General features: G+C 38.2%; 1 protein-coding gene across 1 annotated transcript in view; it reads left to right on the forward strand.

Moving 5' to 3' along the window:
- The first annotated feature begins 6427 nt into the window (after positions 1 to 6427).
- LOC127977509 (genetic suppressor element 1-like) overlaps positions 6428 to 17683 on the forward strand; it is a 97385-nt gene continuing 86129 nt past the window's right edge. Inside the window, exon 1 of the mRNA XM_052582391.1 lies at positions 6428 to 8525. Within this exon, the coding sequence (XP_052438351.1) occupies positions 6428 to 8525 (2098 nt within the window). The remainder of the gene's footprint in view (positions 8526 to 17683) is intronic.

Below are 17683 nucleotides of genomic sequence, written 5' to 3' on the forward strand. Positions count from 1 at the left end.
GCTGTATTTTCAACATCATTACTCCAGTCTTCAGTGTCACATAATCTTCAGAAATCAGAATATGATTTACTGCTCAAGAAAAACAATCCCCCAGGGATTCTTTAAATAGAAAGATCTGCATTTATTTGAAATAAAAAGCTTTCTTAACAATATAGATTATACCATTCTTTTGGGTGGAAAGAAATGACAGACATTAATGCCTTTTTTTTTTAGCAAGGATGATTTAAATTGATTAAAAGTGATGATAAAGATGAAAAATGTTGATGATGAAAATTAAAAAAAAAATACATATATACACATATATATAGTAAGATTTGAGTAGATTTGAGCAGTAAACCATCATATTATTCTGATTTCTGAAGATCATGTGACACTGAAGACTGGAGGAATGATGCTGACCATTCAGCTGCACATCAGAGATATAAAATACAGTATATATTCAAATATATAGACTTCCTGATAATGTTCGGGGTTCAGACACACTGTCTCTGTTTAAATCTAGATTAAAAACACATCTCTTTCGCCAAGCTTTCAAATAATATATCTCTTAAATTGTGAGTGCATTATTATTCTTTATCTTTGGTTAAACTAATTCATTTTACTTTGATGGATCAGCAGCTATGCTAATGATGTCTCTATTTGTTTCTATGTTTTGCCACGGGATTTACACAAGCTCCAGTCTGGATCCAGAACACCTGAGAAGAGATGATGCTGACCCTCAGAGGACCTCAGATGATGCTGCTAACCCTGAATCAACAAACAGACTAACAAATATTGCTACACATGTGACTGCATCATATAATAATTATTAATTATTCATAATTCCAAAATTCCAAAGTATAGTCATTGCCAGTGCTTTAAGTGGGCCAGTACACACAGGTACTCAGTACGGCCACTTCCAAATATAGCTCTTGAGCTTACCGGCGCCACCTCTCCGTACGCCCAAAACGTGCTTGTAGCGTACCGGTACGCTCATTTGGACATCTGTTTTAATAGAGGTTTTAATCTTTTACCTGCACTGCCGATTTTCAGAGCGCCCTTCACAATGCAAGCTTCCTAATTCATCCCACCCAGAGCAGAAACTACATTACCCATTCACCCTTAAGTTATACAAGTGAATAGCGCATGTGTCGCTTACTGTAAGTGTCAACAACTCAACGTGGCCGGAGAAGGTGTGTGAAACTCGTTGTGAGTTATACTAAAGCAAAATCTTGAGTATTTATTGTCTGATAAACATTAAAAACTGTCTGCGGAGGTTGAGTCGTCCTGCAGCCCCCGCTGGCTGTTCATTGGCTGCAGCATCTTTTTTCTAAGTTCTAAAAAAATACCGTAGACGGCAAGGCACAAATTTAGATATTCATTTATCTAATTAATCTATAGCCTATGCACAAAGACAATATTATCTTTTTGTCCCCTTTTTGTTTTAAAGCTTGATGAAGAGAGAGAGCGCAAGTTGCTGCAGCTGAGGAGGACAGTGATGCACGCGTACAGGAGTGATTGACAGTTCGCTGCACTGTGTACAAAAAATACTCCGCTACACAATTATTTCGTTATTTTCGTTTAAGCTTATTAACGTTAGCGTTACAGAAATGTCTGATTTACGCACTGCTACAGTCATTGTTTTTTTTTTTAAACAATGAAATTTGAGTTCATGATTTTAATGTTGCTGTTTCTTGTGGCAGACTAAATGAAGAGTAATGTTTCTTGTGGCAGACTGAAGAGTAATCCGGCAGAGTTTTATACTGAAACTTTCCGTCTAAAAGTCCTTCCTTGGTCTTATCCATATTTCTTTGCACGTTGAACACACATAGGCCACAACTGGAAATAAAAAAAAAACTGCAACCGCGTTAATTGCGTTATTTTTTTTAACGCGTTAAATATTTCAAATTAATCGAATGCGTTAACGCGCTATTTTTGACAGCACTAATATATATATATATATATATATATATATATATATATATATATATATATATATATATAGGCCTATATATTTTTTTTTTTTTTTTTTTTGCACCAAAGTCTTGAAAATCACATAAAATTCAAAACAGTTGCTATAATTAATCATAAATATGATTATATGATAATATAATAAGTAATTAATTATACGGTTTTTTTTAGTTTAGTTTTTTAAAAAGAAACACAGAATTCACTTGTACCTGCTTGTTGGGAGTTTGGCAGCGTATGTTGTTCAAACAAAACAATTTCGTGAAGAAATCTCCGATCGTAAAACGCGTCTCCTCTCCTTCAGAGCGAATGATTGACAGATGAGTATCCGCTGTTTGAATTCCGCGCCACGGAAGAGGCGAAACAGCGTCGGGAAATCTACGTGTGGCCACAAATATATCGCATCCGTAGTGTTAAGCACTACCATAGAGAATGAATGGGAAAAGTTAAGAGAAGTTAAGCTTAACTATTTTCGGCTCCCGCGCGGGCCCCGGGGAATTGAACCCACAACCTTGCACTTGCTAATGCAATGTTCTACCACTGAGCTACAGGAACACTTCAAGATTTTGTGAAAAATAAGTGAAAATTTCACTTACTTTTTTATTTTGGAAAAGTTTTTACTCTAACAAAAAAACCGAAACATATATTCTAGAAATTTCTAAATGTAAATTTTTTTTTTTTTTCAAAACAGTTTTATCAGATGAGGGTAAATAAGTCTCTCACTTCTGTCCCTTTAAACCAGTTTACAGCAAAGACAGCACGAAGGAATGGATGCACATGATAAATATTCTGCAATTAAGAAAACAGACAAAAGAAATTGCACTGTAAAACCCGATAAGTAAACTTTACTCAAACCGTTTGAGTAAACAGATTGCCTTGATTTAAACCATTTAAGTTTTAAAACTTTGCATTTAAGTAATTAAGTGATTAACTAAGTGCTGATTGAGAATTAGTGATGAACAGCTGCTGTTAACAAACAGAATCACTGAAGAAAAGAGAAACACCAGAACTACTACAACTGACTTCAGACACAGACTTAGATTAAATCAACTGAAATAAAATACATGAAATCTCTCAAGATCTGATTAAACAACCCCACAAACAGCATCACCAGCTCCACTTATTAATAACCAGACTGACTTTATTTCTGTCAGACGTCTACAGAAGATCTTATTGAGAATGAACTAAGGTTTAGATGTTGATTTATTGTTTGAAGTAACCATGTTAGAGATCAGTGTTTGCTTTAGTTGGGCTCTTGACCCTTGATTTCTGTCTTAGTCTTTTCTCTGGCTGTTATAACCATGTGTTTCTAAAACACATTTGTTGTAATTCAAACACCCAGAAGAAAAGCCATCAGGTGTTAACCTGTACCTAGGTGTAGGTTGTTATACTTTATATTGGTGATGATAATCATCAATTTTTTATCTGTATTGAATATAATTGTGAGGATACCACCTTTTCTAGTATCTTGCAGAGCCATAGAGAGAGAGAGAGTTGCGACAAGGGAAGTTTGAAATGTTTGGTTGTCACGTGATTCATGTAATTTATTAATTTATTTCAGGCTAACGTTTAGTTGTATAAACACGGCTTGCCTTGCCTTTTTACGTTACATATTGTTCTTTTTTTCACTGATCTCATGTTAACTAATGTCAGATAGTACACAGGCTGGTGACAGTTGATTTTCAGCTCGCACTGCACTATACTGTTAGCAGCAGTAATTAGCATGCTAAGTAAATGTAAAATGAAGCTTATTGTTTACAATTCTTACAATTACATATAGTAATATAATTATGTACTTAATCATATACACAATATATTCAGGCATACTCATTTTCAAACATGTACACTGCTATTCAAAAGTAATGATTCTGAAAATTCAGCTTGGCATCACATGAGTATATTAGATTTTAAAATAGAAAACAGTTATTTTAAATGTCATTATTACGAGATTATTTTTTCTTTATTTCTCTTATTTTTATTGAAATAAATGCAATTAACTATTTACAGCAATTCATGAATACATTTCTAATAAATTTAATAGCATGCCAAGCATTTTGTATGTGTCCTTTCTTTCATGTTGTCCTTGCATAGTCTCCACCATGGTTTGCTGTGCTGCATGGTGATGCTCCACTCGGTCAGAGAAAGGTGTGCGAATGTATGGCTTCCCCGCTGACATGGAGAGGAGAAAAAAATGGTTGGCTCAAGTCAGCAGCAACAATCTAAATATAAATAAAAATTACAACAACAACAAAAAATTGTTAGGTAATTATACTTACATTTATTTAAACCCAGGGAGCTGAGACATTGCGGGGAGTCATCAGTGTTACCTATAACTGTGCATTTAATGCCTGAATGCTCGTCTAAACTTCCTTATCAACTACATCATCCAACAAAGGGCAAGCCATTGTGAATAGGAAACACACAAATCTTTAGTCTATATATACTGCATACTGACATTCAACAGTATATTTCTACTCCATACTTGCATATACAGATATATAGACATAGTCTATATTCTATTTCTAATATTGTATAGTATAGTTCTTTTGCACTGTATTGGCATTCATTGTGGACAGCAAAGTAATAATTGCTCAGGAAAATCTGCTTTCCTCACTGGGTGTATGACAATAAACACTTTAAATCTTGAATATATTCATCAAAACTGTGACAGTGAAATGAACAGCAGTTTTAAATTATAAATAAAATAACAGTACACATACTTAGATGAATGACAGTATATCTAGTATTTTAATGCAGGACCTAAGTAACTAAAACACATTAATATCTAGTAGGATTTAGGGAGGAACTAGCCTATAAATCACTAGGATTAATTTTAACCTGGTTGTTCAGACCAGGCTAGCTGCAAAGTGTAAATCTCCATAGTAACTTAATGTAGACCTTCCTTCATTCAGCCGAGTCAAGGCTAAATTCAGCCAGGATAACTGGAAGATCCCAGCTTAATCCCTTATCTTGCTTTTGTCCAATACCCCCCAAGAATGACGTATACACAGGGTATGCAGTTTGCACCATGTATATTTAAAGTCATATCAGCGCCATCAAGTGTTATCTGACAGAACTTCAGGTCTTTAAATCTCCAGTTATTTTTATTTTTATTTTTCAGTTATCCATTTATTTATTTGTCTGTGTTATCATATTTTTCAGAAATGCAGAATTAGCTATATCATCTTGAATGAAGCTACAGCTCTTGGAAGAGTGTGCTCAAACCAATGGAAGGTGAAAATATAAAAAAAGACCGATATGGATGACTGGAACATTAGTTCCATTTGTATTTGAGTGAAGTTAAAATAAAATGAAAAAAAAAATGCAGTTTTGGTCTTCTTGTTTTGAGTTTAATTTACATGTAAAGCATCATGTAATATTTAGTGTAATTATATTTCCCATTATATTGAATTTTTATGCACATGCCATTATTGTCAGAGTGTTCATGCAGGCCAGGGCTTCTCAGTCCTATTCCTAGAGATCTACCTTTCTGCAAAGTCCAACTCAAATCAGCTAAATAAGATCTTGTGGAGCATTATAGGGAGGTTTGCTTGATCGGGATTGGGACTGAATTTTCTAGGTGTACTGTAGGTAAATCTCCAGGAGAAGGGCTTGGAACTCTGGATATAGGCATTTTCAAGTAATTCGACAGGACTATTGCACTGAAAACAATTAATAAAATAAAATAACTAGAAAATAATATAAAACAATTACAAAAATAATACAATTCAATAATAAAAAAAAAAGAATGAATCCTAACAATAAAATATATCAGTCTTTCACTTAAAGGAAGGCCTAATATCTTATTTAGCAAAAAATAAATATAAACAAAAAGAAATAAATGAGGGTTGTGTTACAACTGTTCCGGCCCATTCAGTGTCTTCAATCATTCAGTTAAATGTGAATTACAAGTGTTTAGATTCATTATATATTTTTCATATATTTTTAATAAATTGACCAAATCATGTTTATATTTATATATAGAGCTTCTGCCCATGTTGTGTTTGGGAGTAAGGATGAGAGGAAATATCATTTACCTGACATAAAAAACAGTGGAAGTATAAAGACTTGAGCAGGTGTGTGTGTAGTTGTGTGTCTTGAGGGTCCGGCGGTTTGACTTATACTTGAGAGAGAGAGAGAGAGAGAGAGAGAGAGAGATGGCTCTGTGTTCAGTGGTCTCACAGTCACAGTGTGAGGAAAGTTCTCCAAGCAACTTCAGTAAGACTTTCTGCTCTCTTAACAGCACACGGATTACCCCGCCGCCTATGAGGATGTGACTCCAAACGTTTGCTCAGTGTGATTGTGATTGTTACACGTACGGTCACACTAATCTCAAATCCCCGGAGCGAGTAAGTTTGTGGAGTGAGCGAGTTTTTCCGCGGGATCAGTGGCGCTACATGTGTGAAAAAACGCACAAAGAATGTTATTGGGTTTGAAATTACGGTGTTTGTGATGAACTGAAGCTATTACGCATGGAACTATGAACGATCCGGAGCTTACGCCGATCTCCAAGGTGCAGCAGCGAATGGCTTCGGCTTTACCCGGGGAGGAGAGCACTCGGTCTGTCAGCGTGTGCAGACCCGAGCGCAATGGGATCTTCTTCATCCACTGCTTCGTCTGTGGGAGCGGGGTAACCCCGGGGAACGAGCTGAGCCTACAGGTAAAATACCAACGAGAAAAGGATGCCCCGTTTTTCCCTTTCCTGCAAGGCCAGGACCCGGCTCCTGGGGCTCCGGTGATCGGTCCGGACGGGGACGCACTGGTATGCGCTGTGTGCCACTGCTTCCTGCGCGAACAGTGGAACTCATTCGAGCGCAACAGGACGCCGATCGAGAAGCGCATGTACTGGCTCAAGAGGCCATACCAGTGCGACTTACGGAACATTACGTACTATCTGGATAGGAGAATGAGCGTTAGCAATTACGACGCCAATGATTCGGACATTTCCTCATTCTCTGATAATGACCTGTCCGAACAGGAATTGGACTTTTCAGCGTGTGTAATGAATAGCAATAATGCCACAGGGTTCCATGCGTCTAATAAAGCATCCAGAGAAAGCAGCAGAAAGAACACAGTGAGTGTTAAGAGCAGTCCTGAGTCACTGCGATATCCTACCAGAGTTTACACAGGTCAGGACGTACCGAAATCAGATCGACGTGCGACTAAAATCACCAACCATACATCGCATTCTTCCGTGTCCAAGGCTCTCCAGCAGTATGACAGTCCATCAGTGCGCACACCGCTGCAGGATAACGGCATCATTTCGTGCGATAAGCAGTGGATACAGGCGTCCACCGGTGATTCTGACAGCTGCGATATTAACATCACCAGCGATGACGAGAGAGAGCACGCAGCATCATCTCACTTAAAAGTAGAGAGGAGCCAAGCAGCCAAATGTCACACTAGTTTTCCTTCAGATGAATGTGCCTGTTATATTTGTGGAAGCAGGCTTCAAGAAGGAGGCCGGTTCAGGGTATTTGTACAAAAGCAGGAGAGAGCATCCAGTGAACCATTTTTCCCTTTTCTGTGGCTCCATACCCCACCACCTGATGCAGTGCCCCTTAGCCTGGGTGGATACACTCTGGTGTGTACCACTTGCCACTCCTCCCTCATGCAGCAGTGGCAAGGGTTCGAGTTTGCAGCAGTTCCTGTTCTCCAGCGACTCTATGTGGTGCCCCTCAACACAGGTGCTGCAACCCCTCTTTCTCCACCTGCCATAAATGAATGTGGGGATGGACTCCCAAAAATCCATCCGGTCCCCTCCATGCCACAGAATCGCAGGGAGACCTGCTACCTATGTGGAGAGGACTGTGGTCGAGAGGTCAGGATGGCATACACCCATGTTGGTGCAAGTAAATCCCACAGTGCAATGTATTTTCCATTCATAAATCTGCTACCATGCCCTCCAAATGCTCAGAGAATGCGGAATGGAAGGGTACATTGCTGTGTCGCGTGTCACAGCATCTTGGAAGGGATCTGGGCAGAGTACTGCCTCTGTCTAAGCGAAGAACTCATTACTTCCGTCCCCACGTTCCTTGAGAGATACCACCTGGCCATGGGAAGGGGAGGTGTGTTGGTATCCCCCCACAGAAGACCCCTGTTGACCCCTTCTCAGACTGGCACAACAACCACAAGCCACACCTCCATCTGTTACTTGTGTGGGGAGGAGCTGTCTGGAGGAACCGAGTATCAACTTCATGTTAACCCTCCAGGGCGTTGCGGGGAAAGAGAACCCTTTTTTCCCTTTCTAACTGTCCACCCTCCCGCTCCCCGTGCCCGCCCTGCTGATGCCACGGGCCTTGTGTCTGCCTGTGCACTGTGCTATCATGACCTGCTGGGCCAGTGGACGCAACATGAGACTCAGGGCTCAGAATCTGGCCCTTCCAGCAGCCCCTGGGCACGTCAGTATAAATGCAACACTTTCATCTGCTTCTTCTGCAGGAAAGAGAAGAAGAGACCTCTTGGACTGAAGGCAGTGCGCGTTGACCGCTTGCCTGTTTTCCTCTATGCTCCAAGGGTCAGTCAGACCCTGGTAATTGACAATGGCAAGCAGTTAACAATTGGCTCCTGTGTGGAATGTAAGTCCATGGTCCGGGCTGGGCAGAACATGAAACCGGTTAGTGGAATCACAAAAAACAAGGTAAGAATGTTACGGGCCAGACTGCTTTCCATTATAATCTTTATACTCTTGTTTCACAGTCCAGGTAGTTACAAACAATTTTACATGTTTAGAAACTCATTATAACTGCAGCTTACTTATTTCTTCTTTTCAATCAACCACTAGAGGGTCTTTCAGAGCCTTGTGGGGTCTCAGTTAGTCCACTTTATTAGGCAGCTTTGGCTGGAGCTGATTCTGGGCCAGCATGCAAAAGTTCATCTGATGCACTGAGTGAGTGAGCCAAGTGTTGAAACTGAAGTTTTATGGCAAGCTGCTGTTCTTTCTAGCGAGTGGGGTAGCCATAACAGGCAGGGGGTAGATAAAGCATGGAGCCTGTTGTATTAAAGAAATAAACATTTTGCAGACAGTCTAGTGGTTGTAAGCTCTGTTTAAAAACATTCTTCACAGTGGCCAACTAAAGATTTTGTTGGGCTCCTGGTGTGTGTGTGTGTGGTAGTTTTTGTGTTTATTTTGAGGATGTTGAGGAACACTGTCTTAATGTCCAGGTAGATGTTTATTTTGTGTTTTCCACAAAATCACCACTTCTCCAATCTTTAAATGAAGCTCCTTGTATGTATGGCTTTGTTTACTGCAGGGCTCCAGACTTACATATGAGAGCGGTGCCAACAAGTTTTACAGTATGTGGCATCAGCACTTTATTTGCACTCGTGGAGATGGGGAGACTAATACTAAAGGACACAAAGGAAAGTTTCCTATAATATTGCATATTATTTAAATGCACATTTGGCACCTTGGGTTTGGCCTTTTCTTTTCTTTTTTTTCTTTTCTTTTCTAATTTTAAGGCCTAAGCTATTTCTATGTGAGTGGCTAAATTTATTTTTGTTTTTATAATTGTAATACACATACTATGAAATTATACAAAATGTATAAAAAGGTAAATAAATAAGTACGCACACATTAAAAAAGCAGCCAAGTCGAATGAGTTTCCTTTTTTATATAGATTAAAATTGAAGACAGAAGCAAGTGGTAAATGTGGTCACTTTAATATTCAAATCCAGTAGATCCAGTTTATGTTCACGTGGCTGTTTTCGTTTATATTCGCCAAGCAATTATGTGTTTTGAAATAATCTTGTCCGTGATGTGTTCGTTCGTACGACGAAAGGCAGAAACCTGCAGCTCAAGAGATATATGTTATTCTGCCAGTCGCGCTTTCAAATAGTCTTGCACACTTAAACAGGTCACAAACACCTGCATTTACCTCTTGTAGTGTTACAATGGGTCTATTGTGTGCATTTGTGGTAATATTTTATTTAAAAAAGCTCTTAAACAAGAATAAATTCGTTTGTTTTGAGCTCGACACTGTACGCGCTGATCGGAGGCGTGATTTCAGATAGGCAGCCACAAATATTTCATTTTCACACAAACAGTTCAAAAACATCTTAATTTAGCTCTTGGTGTGTTCTTATTGGTTGATTGTGTGATATCGCTGTAATAATTTATTTTTAAAAGCTTTAAAACAGGAATAAATTCGTTTTTTTTCTGAGCTCTTTACTCCAGACGCTCGTGGTCACAGCGGTGATTCATCTCTCCTATTTCTCACGTATCTCTGGCCAGAAATAATTTATCCATGAGCCCTGAACCGGTAATAATCAGATATGTTGGTTTAGCTTGTCAGTGTGAATTAAATCTAAGTATTTATTTGTATTTTTAACCGATTTAAAAGTGAAAGTAAAAGTCCGGTAATTGCACCTGTAGGGGCGCAATTTCTCTCAGACAATGGAAGTCTAAGCACATATACTCAAACAGAGGGACAGAGTGAGATGAGATGTCTGACAGTTTTTTAATTTTCTGTTATCCATACAGTGTTGTAAAGTCGTGAAACTATGCATATTTCCTCAGAATGACTTTTTCATTTGTATGAAAAAATTCTTTGACGTGTTTGGAAGCTGCAATTTAAAAATACAATAATGATTCCCTTTGTAAGGTCATTTAAAAAAATCACCACGGCAAAATCATTCAAGCTATCCAAAATCCATTCACAATTTAAGTTCCTATCAGAAATACTGATGTGTGTTCAGAGTTTTGTGAAATTCTAAGTATGTTATTTGCCTCAAAATCACCTGAGAAGTATTCCAGTTTGACATGTTGCCACGCCAACAATTTTTTAGATATCAATATCCCCCTTGCAGATTTATATCGGCTGTGTTTTAACATTATTCTGATGAAGTTTGAAGCAAATCGAGTAATAATAAGATGCTGAATTCAAATCATTTTGAAAATGACACACTTCCTTCTGCCAGTTGGTGGCGCTATAACTTTGACTCCTAATAGTCACATATATGCGATCGACATCATACAACGAATAATCTGATGAAGTTTGATTAAAATCAGGAAATGTATGTGGATGGTATTAGACACTTCCTGTTTCTCAATTCTCGCCATAATTTCAACGCCTCGCCACGAGCAAACCGTTTGAGATATCAAAAATCCCCTGGCAATTTTTCATCCCCAGTGTCTTGAGATCATGTTGACCGAGTTTGGCGGCAATCGAGAAAAAAACCTATGACAAGTATTTCAAATTCCAGAGCATGCGCTTTTTACATAACTCTAAATAGCTGACTTCCTGTTGGGTGGAGCCTATGACATGCAATACGAAAGTTGTTCGGCACGATGAGATCTATATGTGTACTGAGTTTCATATGAATATGTGCAAGTATGTGTGAGCTATACATCAACATTTCTGACTGTGTTCCAGGGGGCGCCGTAGAGCCCCTGTGCCACGCCCGGGTCCCAGCCTCTGCAGGCTCCTAAAGGCCACCAATTCCAAAGTGTGCGCAAATTTTCAAGAGTTTTTGAGTATGTTAAGGACCCTAAAAGCCCCCACAACTTTGACGAAAAATTTGAATACTAAACCCTAAATAGCCAACTTCCTGTTGGGCGGAGCCTATGATATGCAATACAAAAGTTGTTTGGATTGATGAGATTTATATGTGTACCGAGTTTCATACGTCTACGAGCAAGAATGTATGATGTATGGCCCTCCATATTCCAGGGGGCGCTGTAGAGCCCCTGTGCCACGCCCGTGTATCAGTCTCTGCCCGGCCCTAATGGCCGCAGGTTCCAATCTGTGTGCCAATTTTCAAGACTTTTTAAGCACGTTAAGGGCCCCAAAAGCCCCCGAGACGTTGAAAAAAAAAAAAAATAAAAAAATAAAAAAAAATAATAATAAATATAGCTGCAAGCAGCGATGGCGGGCTCAAGCCGTCAGTGCAACGCCACCCCGGTGGCATCGGGAAAACTGTGCCCAGCGGGCATAAGCATTTACAGTAACCCTCTGGCAATCAAGTTTTAAGGGATACGGCAGTTAAAGGGTTAATCCGACCCATCTACACTTTGAAATCACATACACAGAACAATATATATAACTTTAGTAACACTTTATTTTAGGGATGCACCGAAATGAAAATTCTTGGCCGAAACCGAAATCCGAAAAAGAGAAAACCAAGGCCGAAAACCGAAACCGAAACACCGAAAGAAATTATGCCAATTATTAGTACCATTGCATTTATTGCTATGACCGTGTACTAACTTTACTAAAATTAAGACATTGCAATTGCATAAATTAATATTAAAGTTTCAAAGATAATTACAATTACATAACTTATTTTAAAAAAAAAACATAAAAATACATAATTACAAATGATGCAAATATTTATTAAGCACATTGCAACAATGCACAGTATAAAATAAAATTCAAACTAAAAATGTATCCCACTCATGTGTATATTTAATAATAATGTACAGGCCTACTGGCCTGCAGAAAGGTTTTAAAATGAACAGTTCTCTCATAAAAACAAAGTGCATTTAGGTGAAGTGCATTTGAAATTTTTCTATGTAGGACTAGAAAGTGCATTACTTCTCCAGTAGGCAAGACTGTTATCACTTCTGGGGATGGGGACTTCAGACAGATAACCATCTAGCTATTGAGCAGTTGAGCTTGTCATCTGCCTGACATTTGAGAAATATTTGAGAGAGTGTATTTAAATAGGGACAGGGCATAAATAAACATTTTTTATCAAATTAAAGCAGAAATCTAGCAGAAAATCTAGCATAAATATGGCTACAATCTGATATTATGTATGTATATATGTTTGTGTGTGTGTATAAGAACAAAATAGCCAACGTAATATTATTATTTGAGGCACTTTCTTGCAGACTTCCACTGAACATATCAGACAGCGATGGTGCATGCCACTCATCTGGTGCAGAGACGCGTCTTTTCTGCGCTCTGATCTGTCTGTCTCCTGCACTTGGCGCTTCTCCGTCTCCACACGAGTTCTCCGCATCCAGCGCGGCCTGGATCATTTCTCGTGCGCGCTGCCTTATTTCCGCATCCAAGTAATGGTCTTTATAACGCGGATCAAGCACATTCGCGATGAAGTGCAGAGGATCCGAAAAGATCTCAGTGAGACGTGTGCTAACAGACTCTATAAGACTGTACTTTTCTTTGTTTTTACTTCGTGGTCCATCTTAATCTCTTTGTTAGGAGACGCTTTAGTGCTGCGAATAAAGGAATACGAAGAGAGAGAAAGTTCTCACTGGTGTTAAGTGAATGTCGCGGGGAGCTCGTGGTCTTTGCTATGCAGGTGCACGTGCAGGTCGCGGTTTCTGTTTGCGTCATCACAACATTTCGGCCGTGTTGTTTCGGTGATAAAAGTCTATCGGCCGAAAACCGAAAAGGCCATTTTCGGCCGAAAATTTTCGGTGGCCGAAATTTCGGTGCATCCCTACTTTATTTTAATATATACAAAAAATGTATAAGGTGTGCATTGTAGCTGACACCTAAATTAACACATTAAAATTGTTTTATGACTGCAAGTCTTTCTCCTCAAATGCTATTGAGCTTCAAATTTGCTTTTGAGTCCATGTGAAAAAGTAGCATAATTTACATATGACTTACAGTTTGTTTTAATAAACATCAAACATTTAATTTTATTGTGCATTATAGCTGTCACGTAGATGAACAATTACAGTTGTTTTTATGACTGTAAGTCATACTCTTCAAATGCTACTGATGTTAGAAAAGTGTATAACAAGATCACATATAACTTTAGAGACGGTCCCTAAATTTGAGACTCTCTAATGTCCAATGTCAAGCCAAATTTATGCCTGTTTTTTTTTTTTTTTTTTTTTTTTTTTTTACTTTCTCTAATTTTCTTTTCTCTGTGCCTGATTGCTTATGTCCTTTACCCGGGCTGATGTCCATCCAAAATTCAAAAATTGAGCCGCAAACATGAGGTGCGAGTGATCGCGAGCGCGGATGGGAGAATGGTGAATGTTTTTTTTTTTTTTAGCAACTGGGATGGTGTCCCCTCTGGAAGTTGGTGCCCTATGAAGACTGCATACTCTGCATATAGGGAGTCGCGGTACTATCTGGAAGATATATTCCTCAAACCATCGTTCAAGAGGAGGGGATGCTAGTCCTTCAAGAATCACTCAAAATATTCAGTTCATAAAGCCAATATATAAATTCTTAATATATAGTATTCCACAGTACATCATGTTATTCTAATTAAGTCCTTTTTTTTGGGATCTTTTACATCTCTCAGAACCTGACACATTGTAATTCTGAGAGTCCAGGAAAGTTGCAGTTCTGGAAAATGGTGGCACTCTAGACTAAATGCTCCATTATAGTGTCACACCTAATTCTTAACTTTAATTATTTAGCAATTTAGGTGTTTCTGTTCTTCTCCATCTGTTTTTTTTTCTTTCTGACCCTTCTGACCCAGTAAGCATTTTGCTGTCCAGTGGTCATGTCTTTACTTTGTAATTACTGTAGTGATCTAATTTTGAATATTTCTCATGAGGATCTAATAATTTTGTTTTTTTTTTCAGTCTGAGTGAAATGTCTTTTTTGGCTCATTTTATCAGTAAAGGAAAAGTTCCTTCATAGTTATTTTTTTCTCTTCCAGTCTTCATGGTCAACTACGTGTATATCACACTCGTTGCCTTTTTTTAGTGCAGCTCAACCAATTCACATCCCATTCGTCAATATTTGTGATATCACAAATCCCGGAAAATGCTTGTTGTAGTCCAAACAATTTTTTTGTTGTAGTTTTTAAAAAGTGATTTTTGTATAATTGTGCATGTTCAAATTTCATATATATATGAGTGCAGTGTCTCATATATAATGAGTGCAGTTATTATAAAGTGTTACCAATGCATTTACTAATGTTAACAAATTAGACATTATTTTACAGTGTTATCAAATCCCTTAAATGATTTATAAGTTTTTTTAATAATGATTTTATTGACCTATAAGCATTTGTGAAAGTTCTGCTTGCATTACAGCTTAGTCTTGATCTGTGAGCTGAACAGATTTACTGTTACATCCATGAGATTATGTAAATTCAAATAAATATCATGTCACAGGATGTCATAGGTCAGTATCAAATGAGTTTGAAATTATTATTTGCAGCACAAATAAGGTTTTTTAGGATTTTTAAAAATCCCTAAAACTGTCAGAAAAGGATAAGGCCTAAGATATTTCTATGTAAGTGGCTAAATGTATTTATGTTTTTATAATTATAATACATAAACTATGAAATTATACAAAATGTATAAAAAAGTAAATAAATAAATACGCACAGACATTTAAAAAAAGCAGCCAAGACGAATGAGTTTCCTTTTTTATATATATAGATTAAAATTGAAGACAGAAGCAGGTAAATGCGGTCACTTAATATTCAAACCGAGTAGATCCACTTCAGATTTATTTCTCAAAAGTTTATGTTCACGTGGCTGTTTTCGTTTATATTCGCCAAGCTATTATGTATTTTGAAATAATCTTGTCCGTGATGTGCTCGTTCGTACGATGAAAGGCAGAACCCTGCAGCTCGAGAGATACATGTTATTCTGCCAGTCGCGCTTTCAAATAGTCTTGCACACTTAAACGGGTCACAAACACCTGCATTTAGCTTGCTGTGTTATAATGGGTGTATTGTGTGCATTTATGGCAATATTTTATTTGAAAAAGCTCTTAAACAAGAACAAATTAGTTTGTTTTGAACTAGTGACACTGTACACGCTGGTCGGAGGCAGTGATTTCAGTTAGGCAGCCGCGAATATTTCGTTTTCACACAAACAGTTCAAAAACATCTGAATTTAGCTCTTGGTGTGTTCTAATTGGTTGATTGTGTGATATCGCTGTAATAATTTATTTTTAAAAGCTTTAAAACAGGAATAAATTCGTTTTCTCTGAGCTCTTTACTCCAGACGCTCGTGATCACAGCGGTGATTCATCTCTCCTATTTCTCACGTATCTCTGGCCAGAAATAATTTATCCATGAGCCCTGAACCGGTAATAATCAGATATGTTGGTTTAGCTTGTCAGTGTGAAGTAAATCTAAGTATTTGTTTGTATTTTTAACCGATTTAAAAGTGAAAGTAAAAGTCCGGGAATTGAACCTGTAGGGGCGCTATTTCTCTCAGACAATGGAAGTCTAAGCACACACACTCAAACAGAGGGACAGAGTGAGATGAGATGTCTGACAGTTTTTTTTATTTTCTGTTATCCATACAGTGTTGTAAAGTCGTGAAACTATGCATATTTCCTCAGAATGACTTTTTCATCTGTATGAAAAAATTCTTTGACGTGTTTGGAAGCTGCAATTTAAAAATACAATAATGATTCCCTTTGTAAGGTCATTTAAAAAAATCACCACTGCAAAACCATTCAAGCTATCCAAAATCCATTCACAATTTAAGTTCCTATCAGAAATACTGATGTGTGTTCAGAGTTTTGTGAAATTCTAAGTATGTTATTTGCCTCAAAATCACCTGAGAAGTATTCCAGTTTGACATGTTGCCACGGCAACAATTTTTTAGATATCAATATCCCCCTTGCAGATTTATATCAGCTGTGTTTTAACATTATTCTGATGAAGTTTGAAGCAAATCGAGTAATAATAAGATGCTGAATTCAAATCATTTTGAAAATGACACACTTCCTTCTGCCAGTTGGTGGCGCTATAACTTTGACTCCTAATAGTCACATATATGCGATCGACATCATACAACGAATAATCTGATGAAGTTTGATTAAAATCAGGAAATGTATGTGGATGGTATTAGACACTTCCTGTTTCTAATTTCTCGCCATAATTTCAACGCCTCGCCACGAGCAAACCGTTTGAGATATCAAAAATCCCCTGGCAATTTTTCATCCCCAGTGTCTTGAGATCATGTTGACCGAGTTTGGCGGCAATCGAGAAAAAAACCTATGACAAGTATTTCAAATTCCAGAGCATGCGCTTTTTACATAACTCTAAATAGCTGACTTCCTGTTGGGTGGAGCCTATGACATGCAATACGAAAGTTGTTCGGCACGATGAGATCTAAATGTGTACTGAGTTTCATATGAATATGTGCAAGTATGTGTGAGCTATACATCAACATTTCTGACTGTGTTCCAGGGGGCGCCGTAGAGCCCCTGTGCCACGCCCGGGTCCCAGCCTCTGCAGGCTCCTAAAGGCCACAGATTCCAAAGTGTGCGCAAATTTTCAAGAGTTTTTGAGTATGTTAAGGACCCCAAAAGCCCCCACAACTTTGACGAAAAATTTGAATACTAAACCCTAAATAGCCAACTTCCTGTTGGGCGGAGCCTATGATATGCAATACAAAAGTTGTTTGGATTGATGAGATTTATATGTGTACCGAGTTTCATACGTCTACGAGCAAGAATGTATGATATATGGCCCTCCATATTCCAGGGGGCGCTGTAGAGCCCCTGTGCCACGCCCGTGTATCAGTCTCTGCCCGGCCCTAATGGCCGCAGGTTCCAATCTGTGTGCCAATTTTCAAGACTTTTTAAGCACGTTAAGGGCCCCAAAAGCCCCCGAGACGTTGGAAAAAAAAAAAAATAATAATAATAATAATAATAATAATAATAATAATAATAATAAAAAATAATCCTAAGGAAAACAATAGGCCTCTCGCCCTTTGGGCTTGAGCCCTAATAATAATAAATATAGCTGCAAGCAGCGATGGCGGGCTCAAGCCACCAATGCCATCACCACCCCGGTGGCATCAGGTAAACTGTGCCCAGCGGGCACATGC

The sequence above is a fragment of the Carassius gibelio genome, chromosome B18 (genome assembly GCF_023724105.1).
Source record: "Carassius gibelio isolate Cgi1373 ecotype wild population from Czech Republic chromosome B18, carGib1.2-hapl.c, whole genome shotgun sequence".
Classification (NCBI taxonomy): domain Eukaryota; kingdom Metazoa; phylum Chordata; class Actinopteri; order Cypriniformes; family Cyprinidae; genus Carassius; species Carassius gibelio.